This window comes from Staurois parvus, unplaced genomic scaffold (genome assembly GCF_062004578.1).
Source record: "Staurois parvus isolate SC_StPar_1 unplaced genomic scaffold, SC_StPar_1.0 ptg000199l, whole genome shotgun sequence".
Taxonomy (NCBI): domain Eukaryota; kingdom Metazoa; phylum Chordata; class Amphibia; order Anura; family Ranidae; genus Staurois; species Staurois parvus.
The window spans coordinates 279,439-294,190 of NW_028317995.1; the positions used below are offsets into that span (position 1 = coordinate 279,439).

The 14,752-nt window shown below is 43.0% G+C and overlaps 1 protein-coding gene across 4 annotated transcripts in view; it reads right to left on the bottom strand.

The window, feature by feature from the left end:
- Window positions 1-14,752, bottom strand: part of EFS (embryonal Fyn-associated substrate) — a 40,345-nt gene that overhangs the window by 6,651 nt on the left and 18,942 nt on the right. For all 4 annotated transcript variants that reach the window (XM_089678158.1, XM_089678157.1, XM_089678159.1 and 1 more), the window contains 4 exons: window positions 13,701-14,003; window positions 12,284-12,388; window positions 6,409-7,386; window positions 6,135-6,215 (listed from right to left, as the gene is read on the bottom strand). In XM_089678158.1, coding sequence (XP_089534284.1) covers window positions 6,135-6,215; window positions 6,409-7,386; window positions 12,284-12,388; window positions 13,701-14,003 — 1,467 coding nt within the window. The remainder of the gene's footprint in view (window positions 1-6,134; window positions 6,216-6,408; window positions 7,387-12,283; window positions 12,389-13,700; window positions 14,004-14,752) is intronic.

A 14,752-nucleotide genomic window follows, 5' to 3' on the forward strand; every position in this document is an offset into this window, starting at 1 on the left:
AGTTTTTTGCTAAAGGTAAACTATCCCTTTAATTTCTAAGGCGATTACTCCCAGGATTTACTTATCTATTTATGTGCATGTACATGGGGTCGAGGGAAGGGGGGTTTAGATAACAGAGGTCTATTGGACCCCTGATGTCTCTCCTGTACTCCGCTGCAGCTTCCAGGTTGATTCATTGGATGGAGGACCAGTGAATGAATGTCCTTCCAACCTACCCAGTGACACCTGTCATGCCTGTCTTAGGGTAACAACTGGGACAGTGAGGCCTGGAGAACATGCTGGGGGAGGGGGGCGGGGCAGTCTTTTCTGGTGCCAATTAGCTGATCTCCTGTACTGTCTGACACAAGGGGAAAAAAAGGTGCTACTTGTTCATTGGAGCAGATACTGTTAGACCTGCTCAGTTATAAGCAAAGGAATAGCCACATACACACCATAGTATTTTAATTCTTAAACATGCATATGACTGTCAGAACTGTGTGGACACCATCAATGCACTAGGGTTACATTATGTTACATTCAAATTGTGTTTAAAGCATAACCAAAGACCAAACTTTTTTTTTGACATGTAGAGTGGACAGTGATTAGAAGACCTAATGGGTTTTTATTGTTGTCTGAGATCAAATTAGGAAGGTTCGCCCTTTTTATTTGTCCTGGTGACCATTATAGCTGAAAGTGTAAGAAAATCACAAAGTTTGAGTAGTCGCCAGAACAGGAATAGGAGGGAGAACTTCCAAGGAGGACATCAGTTCTGATGTCCCCAGTGACTAACAGGGATTTCCCTCAATTTGGAGTGCTTTCTTCCAGCTTCCTGTTGAGAAAGTGAAGGGAAACTACATAAATGGCAAAAAAAAAAATTGAGTTATAACCCTCCCTTACTCTATCCAAAATGAAGGGGGGGAGTTTTGGTTTCAGTTACACAGGTAACTGTGTAACTTTATGTAGCACTGAAATCTGGCAACAGGATATCTGGATCATTTTCAACAAACTTTTTCATACACAACAATCATTTTCAAACCTACAATCAGGTCCATAAATATTGGGACATCGACACAATTCTAACATTTTTGGCTCTATACACCACCACAATGGATTTGAAATGAAACGAACAAGATGTGCTTTAACTGCAGACTGTCAGCTTTAATTTGAGGGTATTTACATCCAAATCAGGTGAACGGTGTAGGAATTACAGCAGTTTGCATTTGTGCCTCCCACTTGTTAAGGGACCAAAAGTAATGGGACAATTGGCTTCTCAGCTGTTCCATGGCCAGGTGTGTGTTATTTCCTCATTATCCCAATTACAATGAGCAGATAAAAGGTCCAGAGTTCATTTCAAGTGTGCTATTTGCATTTGGAATCTGTTGCTGTCAACTCTCAAGATGAGATCCAAAGAGCTGTCACTATCAGTGAAGCAAGCCATCATTAGGCTGAAAAAACAACACAAACCCATCAGAGAGATAGCAAAAACATTAGGCGTGGCCAAAACAACTGTTTAGAACATTCTTAAAAAGAAGGAACGCACCAGTGAGCTCAGCAACACCAAAAGACCCAGAAAACCACGGAAAACAACTGTGTTGGATAACCGAAGAATTCTTTCCCTGGTGAAGAAAACACCATTCACAACAGTTGGCCAGATCAAGAACACTCTCCAGGAGGTAGGTGTATGTGTGTCAAAGTCAAAAATCAAGAGAAGACTTCACCAGAGTGAATACAGAGGGTTCACCACAAGATGTAAACCATTGGTGAGCTTTAAAAACAGGAAGGCCAGATTAGAGTTTGCCAAACGACATCTAAAAAAGCCTTCACAGTTCTGGAACAACATCCTATGGACAGATGAGACCAAGATCAACTTGTACCAGAGTGATGGGAAGAGAAGAGTATGGAGAAGGAAAGGAACTGCTCATGATCCTAAGCATACCACCTCATCAGTGAAGCATGATGGTGGTAGTGTCATGGCGTGGGCATGTATGGCTGCCAATGGAACTGGTTCTCTTGTATTTATTGATGGTGTGACTGCTGACAAAAGCAGCAGGATGAATTCTGAAGTGTTTCGGGCAATGTTATCTGCTCATATTCAGCCAAATGTTTCAGAACTCATTGGATGCCGCTTCACAGTGCAGATGGACAATGACCCAAAGCATACTGGAAAATCAACCAAAGGGTTTTTTAAGGGAAGGAAGTGGATTAATATGCAATGGCCAAGTCAATCACCTGACCTGAATCCGATTGAGCATGCATTTCACTTGCTGAAGACAAAACTGAAGGGAAAATGCCCCAAGAACAAGCAGGAACCGAAGACAGTTGCAGTAGAGGCCTGGCAGAGCATCACCAGGGATGAAACCCAGCGTCTGGTGATGTCTATGCGTTCCAGACTTCAGGCTGTAATTGACTGCAAAGGATTTGCAACCAAGTATTAAAAAGTGAAAGTTTGATTTATGATTATTATTCTGTCCCATTACTTTTGGTCCCTTAACAAGTGCGAGGCACTTATACAAACTGTTGTAATTCCTACACCGTTCACCTGATTTGGATGTAAATACCCTCAAATTAAAGCTGACAGTCTGCAGTTAAAGCACATCTTGTTTGTTTCATTTCAAATCCATTGTGGTGGTGTATAGAGCCAAAAATGTTAGAATTGTGTCGATGTCCCAATATTTATGGACCTGACTGTAGATGGAGTCCTCTTTTACTACTATGAAATCATGAGAGTGATCTATAGGACAGATATTGGCAAATTAGGTACATAAAGATGTAATCAGTTCTATTAGGAATCCTGGTCTACAAAAATAGTATTTGTTACGATTAAGGGTACAGAGGTCTATTGGAAATGAGGCCATAAGTACAAGACCTGTGTTTCGCACAATGAGCAATCAGAATTCATGCAGAAGAGTGTGTTTTGCAGAGTGTTGAAGTGAAGCGGTCACTTAAAATAAACTTTATGTCCTCTGTAAGGCTACTTTCACAATGCTCCCTTGAAAAACGTCACTAAAAACGCATATGTGGTTTTGCTGCGTTTCTGAAACATTTCCAGTGCATTTTTTACCTGTTTAAAAAGACCCATGACTCAAAAAAATGCACCATAATACGTGACTGGGTGCATTTTCCATTCATTTCAATGGGATGGTGTGGGGGTTTTTTTTCTAATATTTTTTTAAGCACACCAAAAATGCAGCAAGCAGGTCTTTGGAAAAATTAAACAGACTTGCAACTGACCAGTGTGAAGAGTTTCATAGGATTTAATGGTCATGTGTTTTTTTTTCTTCCGCTGTTTTTTTTAACGCAAAAACAGATCAGTGTGAAAGCAGCCGAAGTGCAGAGACCACAAGATCTCTCCTATTATCCTTTTTAGTCAGAAATCCTATCTCTGCTGTAAACCAGAGTCTACCTGCACTTGGTAGCTGCATTGTGGAGCCTGTGTTGTATAATGCAATGTTTCCTACATAATACTGCAAAAAAAAAAAAAAACACTCCATGGTTCATGGAGAAGCTGGTCCCATAACTTTGACCAGTAATATGTCCTTCTTCTGGCATCCCATCCCTATATTCATTGAAATAATGGAACTTCACTAAACACATTTGTAAAGTAGACTGCTCAAAAAAAGTTAAGGACCACTTTGAAAACACATCAGAACTCAATGGGGAAAAATCTCATGCTGGATATCTGTACTGATATGGACTGGGTAATGTGTTAGGAATGCCCCATCGTTTGATGGCAATGAAAATTATCAACCTACTGAGGACTTAAGTCAAAGACACCCTGAAAATCAAAGTGAAAAAATGGTGCAGCAGGCTAGCCCATTTTGCTGAAATTTCATTGCAGCAACTCAAAATGGTACTCATTAGTTTGTATGGCCCCCACGTGCTTGTATGCATGCCTAACAACGTCGGGGCATGCTCCTAATGAGACGATGGATGGTGTCCTGTGGTATCTCCTCCCAGATCTAGTGCAGGGCATCACCGAGCGCCTAGACAGTCTGAGGTGCAACCTGGCGGTGTTGGATGGAACGAAACATGATACCCCAGAGGTATTCTATTGGGGGCCATTCAATGATATCAATTCCTTCATCCTCCAGAAACTGCCTGCATACTCTCGCCACATGAGGACGGGCATTGTCATGCACCAGGAGGAACCCTGGACCCACTGCATTAGCATAGGGGTCTGACAATGGGTCCAAGGATTTCATCCCGATACCCAATGGCAGTCAGGGTGCCATTGTCTAGCCTGTAGAGGTCTGTGCATCCCTCCATGGATATGCCTCCCCAGACCATCACTGACCCACCACCAAAACAGTCATGCAGAACAATGGTACAGGCAGCATAATGTTCTTTACGGCTTCCCCAGACCCTTTCACATCTGTCACATGTGCCCAGGGTGAACCTGCTCTCATCTGTGAAAAGCACAGGGCTGCCAGTGGCGGACCTGCCAATTCTGGTGTTCAATGGCATATGCCAATCGAGCTCTATTAGGTCGGGCAGTGAGCAAAGGACGTCAGGCCCTCAGGCCACGCTCATGAAGTCTGTTTCTGATTGTTTGGTCAGAGACATTCACACAAGTGGCCTGCTGGAGGTCATTTTGTAGGGCTCTGGCAATGCTCATCCTGTTCCTCCTTGCACAAAGGAGCAGATACCAGTCCTGCTGATGGGTTAAGGACCTTCTACGGCCCAGTCCAGCTCTGCTAGAGTGACTGCCTGTCTCCTGGAATCTCTTTCATGCTCTTGAGACTGTGCTGGGAGATGCAGCAAACGTTCTGGCAATGGCACATATTGATGTTCCATCCTGGAAGAGTTGGGACTGCCTGTGCAACCTCCTGTATGGTCCAGGTATCGCCTCATGCTACCAGTAGTCACACTGACCTTAGCCAAATGCAAAACTAGTAAAAATCAGTCAGAAAAGATGAGTAGGGGAAAAAAATGTCAGTGGCCTCCACCTGTATTCCTGTTTTGGGGGTCGTCTCATTGTTGCCCATCTAGTGCATCTGTTGTTAATTTCATTACCACCAAAGCAGCTGATTAACAACCTCCTCTGCTACTTAACTGACCAGATCAATATCCCAGGAGTTTAATTGACTTGATGCTATACTCTGATTAAAAAGTGTTCCTTTAATTTTTTGGAGTAGTGTACATTGCTGAACACAATTTTATTTTAAAGGCTTAGTTCACCTTTGGGACCACATTTTATGTCACACCCATATTTTAGGGTGTAAACCCCAAAGTTCTCCAACTCCCCACCCTCAAACTCCCTTCTGTGTTTGAATTCAGCACAGCTGTTTCTGGCTCCGCCCAAACATCTGTATCATCCATTCATAGAGGCTGAAAGACTTGCAGATCTCTATCGAGCACAAGTGCGATGATCTCTACACAATGGTACTCCAGCACCTTTCATGTTAGGTCCATACCTCTGTAAAGACCTGGGACTGAGCTGTGCAAGAGCCTGTTTATTGCACCCTGCAATTCTCTGCAGGCCCATTTTCAAAATTAATAAATTACAAATTTCTTTTATCAATATTCCAATATTTTAATTTTTTTTTTTTCAAAAGGTAGACTATGCCTTTAAGCTGACAGTACACTTCTCATATTCTGTGTATAATAACCATTGGAGGGATGCAAGGTATTCTGGCTATTTAATTTATTAGAAGATACTTTTGATGTTAACTCTTTGCCAAAACATTACTAAAAAAACTGAGTGTAATCGAAATTAAGGTTTATCTGGAGTTTAAAGTCCACATCCAGCCAAAAGTAGGCTATAAATTTGGTTAGAGCAGCTAAGAGTTAGGATATTTGTCATAATTTTATTGTATTGTTCTTATCAGAAATAATACATTTTTCCTCATTGTGTGATCACTGAAATGTGAAGTGAGTATGATATCTGCAATGAGGAAGACAGCACTTTTAGATCAAGTAAAAATGGTTTAAAGCCCCTGTCAAGCATTTGTTGTCTGTCTTACTAACCAGAGGTTCTAATCCTTCCCTATTCTAACCAAAACAAAAAAATCTACAACTTAGAGACAAGCTTTAAGGTATTGACCAATAACTGACATATGTTTACCTACCTCTTTCCTAAAGGATTCTCACATCACTTATGGTCCATATAAAGTACAGTCTGGGGAAATGAAAGCATTTACTGTAACTATGCTCACCTTTTTCTCCTGTGAATTGCGCTGATCTATGTCTGTAGGTCTGTCTTTGGATTTTTGCATTGTCTGAGTAGTGACAGTACCCTTAGAGAAAAAAGGGTCACCGTTATAATCATGCAAACAACTGTACTGTGCTGAAATATACATTGGCACTTTAAGGAATAATTTTCAGTAGCCTACACCATAACCTATTGTTTGGACAACATACACGTTAGCTGCTCAAAACAAGACAAATAATATAATAAGAGCAGAGTCATGTCTTCAGCATATATATTACCTGTAGATGAACATAATGATTGTCTCTGCACTGAATCCTCTCATATTCACTGTGTGCATCTTCAACAGGATCACTAGGAGCGCAGTGCATGATAGGTGGTGGTGGTAGAGGTCGATCTTGGATGCTGCCTTTGCGATGTGTAGCAGGGGAGGCTGTGGGTAGTGCAGGAAGTGGCCGCCGGGAAAGGCTTTCACTAGAAGAGAGTCGTGGTCGTGGGAAGAGAAGGCCAGCATTGGCAGTTACGAGTGCTAAAATAAACCCACTCTGCTCCTGAATTATGTTAACTACTGATAACTCAATACTGGCTTCCTGCAGTGCCAGTAAAGCAAGCTCAAGTTTTTCAAGGTGCCCTGAGAGTTGTCGGTGCAATGATGGATCTGAGGCTTGGCAAGAGTGAAGGAGAACAACCTGGGCCAAGTCCACAAAGTCTTTAAGGGCTTCCACTACCTGAGCTGTAACTTGATATTCTAAACACCCCTGTCCTGAGCTCTCTTGCATCTTTTCAAACATAAGTACCACTGTCCTTTGCAGTTCTTGGTGCAACAGTCTCAATGACTCCATGGTGGAAACTCCATCACTTCGAGGATCCCTTGACAGAACAGATGGCAGACCAGATTCCCGACTCCCTCCAGAGTCTGCGGAACGAGCGCTGCCAGTACTGGAAACCGAAAGACGATGAGTTTGAGGGGGTTCAAGAGTTTCCGGTAAGTTACCACAACCTAAAATGTCTTCTGGTGCTTCATAGAGATTCTGGAGCCCTGACACCCGTTTTAAATTTGAGGGCATAGAATAAATACCCTCATCTTCTTCATTATCTGATAGTGGCACATTCTGGAACATTGGCGGCACATCGTATATATCTTCAGGTATCTCTTCAGGGGGTTGGACAGCTACATCTTTAACACGCAACACTGGACTGTCATATGTTTCTGATACAGACTGTATATCCCTCAGTAACGATGATGGTTTATCATAAACCTAGAGAATTAAGAGAAAAAATACATTAACAAAATATCAAAGACAAACCAGCCTGCAACAGAAGCAGCTGGGACAGACATGCAAAAAAGGAACTATATACATAACTGGTGTAAAAATTCTTAAAGCTGAACTCCATGTAGATATAAAAGAGGCAAATTAATGCAGCTCTGCAATTGATAATACATAAACAAAATACATTTTTCTTCCATAAAGTCAAAAAATGTTGTATTATAACACATACTGTATTTTCCGGCGTATAAGACGACTTTTCAACCCCTGAAAATCTTCTGAAAAGTCGGGGGTCGTCTTATACGCCGGTGCGAGCCGGTGTCAGGGCGGCACTTTTTCGAGGGGCGGCGCGGCGCCGCCCCCCCTCCTCCTCCTCCAGCGGACACTAAGTACAGGGGTAGACAGAGGGGCTGCTGTACCTTACCTGGCTCCGGTCCCACGACGATCCGGTCCAGGTTGCGCGGCTGCTCCTTCTTTCAGTTCGGCAGCTCGATGGTCACGCGGCCGCTCGGCTCCGCCTCCTCAACGGTGATTGGGCGCCAGCACTGGAAAGGCACACAGGCGACCGAGCGGAGCCGAGCGGCCCCACGAAAATCGAGCGGCCGCACTGGAAGAAGGAGCAGCCGCTCCTCTCCCCCACTGACACCAACGATGAGGCACTGTTCCTCCCCCACTGACACCAACGATGAGGCACTGTTCCTCCCCCACTGACACCAACGATGAGGCACTGTTCTCCCCACTGATACCAATGATGGGGCACTATTCCTCCTCCCCACTGACACCAACGATGAGGCACTGTTCCTCTCCCACTGACACCAACGATGAGGCACTGTTCCTCCCCCACTGACACCAACGATGAGGCACTGTTCCTCCCCCACTGACACCAACGATGAGGCACTGTTCCTCCCCCACTGACACCAATGATGGGGCACTATTCCTCCTCCCCACTGATACCAATGATGGGGCACTATTCCTCCCCCACTGACACTAACGATGGGGCACTATTCCTCCCACTGATACCAACGATGGGGCACTATTCTCCCCACTGACACCAACGATGGGGCACTATTCCTCTCACTGACACCAAGGATGGGGCACTATTCCTCCCACTGACACCAAGGATGGGGCACTATTCCTCCCACTGACACCAACGATGGGGCACTATTCTCCCCACTGATACCAACGATGGGGCGCTATTCCTCCCACTGACACCAACGATGGGTCACTATTCTCCCCACTGATACCAACGATGGGGCGCTATTCCTCCCACTGACACCAATGATGGGGCGCTATTCCTGCCACTGACACCAATGATGGGGCGCTATTCCTCCCACTGACACCAATGGTGGGGCGCTATTCCTCCCACTGACACCAATGATGGGGCGCTATTCCTCCCACTGATACCAATGATGGGGCGCTATTCCTCCCACTGATACCAATGATGGGCCACTATTCCTCCCACTGACACCAATGATGGAGCACTATTCCTCCCACTGACACCAATGATGGGACACTATTCCTCCCACTGACTAATGATGGGGCACTATTCCTCCCACTGACTAATGATGGGGCACTATTCCTCACACACTGACACCAATGATGGGGCACGATTCTTCCCACTGACACCAATGATGGGGCACTATTCCTCCCACTGACTAATGATGGGGCACTATTCCTCCCACTGACTAATGATGGGGCACTATTCCTCACACACTGACACTAATGATGGGGCACCATCATTGGTGTCAGTGGGAGGAATAGTGTCCCATCATTGGTATCAGTGGGAGGAATCGTGCCCCATCATTGGTGTCAGTGGATGAAATAGTGCCCCATCATTGGTGTCAGTGGGAGGAGTAGTGCCTCATCATTGGTGTCAGTGGGAGGAGTAGTGCCTCATCATTGGTGTCAGTGGGAGGAATAGAACCCCATCATTGGAATACCATACCATATTGAAATCAAATCTGAAGTTTTTTCATTTTTATTTGGTGTGCGTTGGAAGAGGGGTAGTCTTATACGGCGAGTATAGCCCATACCCTTTATTTTAACAGGAAAAGTAGAGGGTCGTCTTATACGCCCAGTCGTCTTATAGGCCGGAAAATACGGTATTTCAAATTAATTTAAAGGACACAGGAATTTGGACACAGGTATATAACCCTTCCAGTTTTGTGAGAAAGCAATACAGAGAACAAAATACAAAGTGGTGTGATCTGTATCCCTTTAATGGACTGAAAGAAACAGATATTGTTATTTACAAAAATCTTACTTCTTCCACAGGACACAGTAATGAAGAAGAAATTGGGAGATCCAAAAGCAGTCCAGCTGAGGGATGGGCCTTACCTTAAGCAACTGAGGGTTCACACAAGGAACCATAGCGACCATTCTTGGTCCATAGGGGCCATCTAAATGTCTTACCTTAAGGTCAGGCTCCCAGATCCAGAAGGGGAGACTGCAGAAGAGTGCGAGGCAACAACCGAGGAGAGACAATGTTAGGAGAGTAATCCTGTAACACCATATAAGCTCTTCAAAAGAGGAAAGGGGGGAATGTTCCTGACAGTTAAGGAAAGGTCTACTGACTAACATGTCAACAAAGATTTGTGCTGAACAACCTTGGTTTTTTGGTCACCTTTGGTTACCAAAACTAGAGACCCGTGAGGCCCCTTATGGTCAAAGCTAGCAGGAACTGGGTCCTTCAAAACAATTCTGGCTGCAAGAAAGCTGTCCCTCTTCAAGGAAGGCTATCTAAGTGTTCCAAATTGGGGATTCCAAGTTAATGCACTAGGGTGGACATAATGTCCCGTGCTCCAGCAACAATAGGTGCCATCAAAGGTCACTGAGGGGTAATGTTCCTCTTAGGGAAGTTAGCACTAGAAACTGGTCCCAGCCAACTCTGTAAGTCAGATGATCCCTCTGGGGAGGATGAATACTAAGGGGTGCCCAGTAACACAGGAGGATCAACATTATCCATGAATACAGAATACTACTGGAGGGGAAAAAGAAAATACTGTACATGTGGAGTAACTCCCAAAGGCAAGTTCCACCTATATACAGGAACAAAGGATATCAGGGAAACCTAGAAAGATACACAGCTAAGTGCAGTAACACGGGAGGCATGGCCAGTAGCAGCTGAAAGAGAGGCATACCAAAGAGATTAGCCTATGAGCTGAAAAATGGTGTCTTGTGCACTCAAATGCCATGCAGGCACAATACCCGGGCGCCCACCTGGATGTACAAACAACCCCCCCCACTTAAATAAGTGGAGGCATACTTTCATGCAGAAGGCTTAAGAGAGAGGTTAGCTGGTCCAAGTGCAGGTGAGACTCAGAAAGTTTACAACTACTGTGAGAGCAGATAAGGGAGAAGAGTGTGCTTCCTCTGACTCTTTTGCAGATCACCTTTGCTCAGGGGAACACATGTAGCCAGAGCACCCTGTACATTTGACAGTTCAGAGGCTTACTTTAACTGACAATTGCACGGTCATGGAACACTGTACACAAATGAAAAAATTTTTTTTTTACACAAATAGAGCTCTTTTGGTGGTAGTTGACCATCTCATCACTGTGTTTTTTTCTTTTTTGCGTTATAAATGAAAAAAAAATGTTTGTGCTATAAAACATATCCAATAAAAGAAAAAAAGTAAAAATGTACATTCCTTCATAAATGTAGGACAAAATGTATTCTGCTACATGTCTTTGGTAAAAAAAAATACCAATAAGTATATATTGTGTAATTATATATGTGTTAATTGGTTTGCGTGAAATGTATAGCGTCTACAAATGGCAGTATATACTGGAATTTTGTATTTATTTATACTAGTAATGGCGGCGACCAGTGACTTATAGCGGGACTGCAATAATACGGCAGGCATTTTGACACTAACTGACACTGGATGGGAACTGACTTACTGCCAATTATATCTCCAGTGCAACTAATACAGTGATCAGTGCTAATAAAAAGCACTGACACTGTACTAATGGCACTGGGCAGGAAGGGGCTAGCATCTGGGGCAATCAAACTGTGTGTTAGGGAGTGATTAAACTAGGGGATGTGCTGGCTCTTACCTCCCTGCTTTGCAGAGGAATGAAAACCAGCACATCCCTGCTGACAGGAAAGATCTGTGTTCCTTATACTCACAGATCTCTCTCCTGTCAGCTGCTCCACAGATCACTGAGTCCCGGCCATAAACCGCTGACCAGGACTCGGTGACTGACACCTACAGGAGCTAAAGACAACACGTGTGCCCCCTACCCTTACATGCAAAATCATGTATATATACGACGGCAAGTGGTTAATAAACAGCTAACCATCTGCACTTAGACACTTCTGTGTTCACTCTTCTCTCTGCCTGTACCTTGGAGACTGCTTCTGCTCCTAACAAGAGGCTTGCCCTGAGTTGCTAATATTTCCCATTTGCTTGTGCTTTTATTATCCCTGGATGGACGCTATCCTTATCTTCTCAACATAGACTGCTCTTTCCATAAGTGATCATGTTATTTGCACCCATATTCCATTTTATCTGCAATTATCCTTTTGCAGTCTTCTTTACAGCAGAGCTTAACACAGGGAGGGAAACACAGCACAAGGAGTCAGTTAGGCATGAGGTAATGCAAGGAGCATGCTGATAGGCAGAAAGAGAACATGGTGGCAGGGAGATGAGCTCATCAGTATGCTGCATCTTCTTTCACTGTCCAGTCACAAAGTAAAAGTGCAACTACAACAGAGAAAGATCAGGTCCCCTTCCCTGTTAGACATGGCTGTGGTGTGGGGCAGACGTGTGTAGATCTAAGGACTGGTGGACACAAATACAAATCCTTTGGCAGGTAAAACAGCTCTCATATATGTACAGTATTTCATGTGTCTTTTCAGCTTTAAAGGGACTATTTGTGTTTACCTCTTGTGGACAGGGCTGAGATGTCTCGATGTGACGAGGAGAGTTGTAGATTTCATCCTGAGGTGATGAGATGCAGAGGCGTGCAATTGATGGAACTTGATATACCTGCAATGAAGGTTTAGATTACATTTTAATATAATATTTACCATGAGGTCAAAGAACTGATACTTAAAACAGAAGTTCATTTTTCTGACCATGTTTTTTGTTACACCCACAATTAGTCCCCATCGTTCCCTGTCATTATTTGAATTCTGTGCTGTACAGCTGTGTAATTCATTCATCGGACTCTGTGAAAACAAAAACTACAAGCCCATATGCCAGCACAACAGAGGGACTTGTAGTTCTCAATGGAGCACAACTTTGAGAACGTCACCAGAGCTGTAGTCCATTGACCCTTCGTGCACCTCCAAAACTGAAGGTCCATACCTTGGTACTGACCTGCAGCTGGAGGCATAGTCTGCAGGAGCAGACTCATTGAGGTTGCAATGCAGATAAATAACAAAAGCACTGTTATTTTTATTAAAGTGTTACTAAACCCACAACAGTAATATCAGTCTGTATATGCAGTAAAGCATGCTTGTTATACTCACTGTGGAACCTAAGGGGTTAATCCTCTGCATTATCTTGATCTTTGCTGCTCCTCCTCTTGTTCAAATGTCCACATCTTATCTCCTGTTAAGACAGACTGAACCCATAGCCATTCTGCACATGCTCAGTTTAGTGTGTATTGCTAGAGAGATTTTTTTTCTTGGGAGAGTACATGTGATCAGCACCGGCCAATCAGCACTATCCAGACAGAGGTCAGGGGTTTTGCATTCTTCTAGAGCAGAAAGAAAACTCCTCTCATAAGTTTTAAACAGTGCTCTTCTGAACACTGATAGAAGTCACAAGACTGCTCTAACTTCTGATGAGAAAAGGTATTTAGCAGTTTATATTTACTAAAATAATTACATTTCCATGTTCTGTGTACTGTGGGAGACCAGATATAGGGAATGCAGGGTCCTGGGTTTAGTAACATTTTAATCAATATAGTGCTTTTATTTATTTATTTTTTTGGAAAAGATGGACTATGTTTTTATTAAAAACACAAAGAATAATGAAATGTACAATAAATGCACGTCTAATCGGTAATACAGTCTCTGGGAATAAATTGTCATAGAATTATAAATAGTTTGCAAATAAAAAGCAGGTATAAAAAAGCAGTTTACTGTAAAAACAAATCATACACATAAAATTAAATTGCCCATAACCATTATTGCTTTCCTTTAATTCAATAGTTTCAGTAAGGCCACTCTATAACATGATTTTTTGGGAAGGCCCTCCATGTAATTCACTAGATGTTATCTCAATATGGTATACAGTCAGTAAGTATACGAAAGATATCATGATATTGGTACATATTAGTAATGCATTTCACCTCAGATTGTTGTTCCTCTGTGGAATGTTGCGGCATAACTTCAGATTTCTGTAACTTTGGGGTTACTGCAGTGGCTCCAATGAGACGGGGTGCCTGGTATTCATTTTCCTGTGTGTTTTCTTCTGGCAGAAGTCGCAATCGATTTCCAGGAGCAATACCTTGTTTTCCCCTCAAAGAACAACGCCACCACCCCCCTAGAGTGTGAGCATCTCTTTCTAGGACAAGCATCACGTCACCTCTGCGAAAACTAAGCTCTTCAGGGCTCTCAGCTGCATTATCATACAAAGCCTGGGCCAGCTGCGCCTGAGGATAAAAATAAAGAAACATATTCACATCAGATTTAGGAACTCCAATTCAAACTATCTGTTTATTGCGTGTGTGTAAATGTTTCTGTCCACATGAATGAGAAATGTTCCAATGCACTAAAATCACACTACTAACAAGAGTTTCATAAGAACTTCCCCACAACTAACAAGAAGTTTTTTTGGGGTTTTTTTGCACATTTTTTTGAAACTTATACAACCTGCAATGTAAGTTGCATCTGTCAGCAATCTATAAATGAAATATTTTTATGACATCTTCCTGATAATGCTAGTTTTGCTGGTTTTCATTAAAACAAGTTTAGATAAACAATGTTCCCTGTTTGACTTGTGCACATTTGCTGGCTTTGCCTTTGCCTCAAACAGAAACTGTTGTTGATTGCACTCAGCATCTCAAAACAGGTTCAGTTATCTGAGGACTTGGCAGCCAAAGAAGCACAATGTAGCCAAAAGCATTTAATAAACATTCATAACCTCAGAGATTTCCCAGGTCATACATGTTTTTGGACAATGACATATATACTACTGTCTAGAGGCCCTTAGCAGCCTTTAGTCACATACTGCACGTTAGCAAACAAAAAAATGTAAAAATAATGACATCTCGGGACACAGGTCTTGTGAAACAGGAAAATATCTGGAAATTTATACAAACCACACAGATAAACAAGAAGATCCAGTTGTAACTTACAGCCTCGGGAATGTAAATCCTTAACTGGCTATAGAGAACCACAG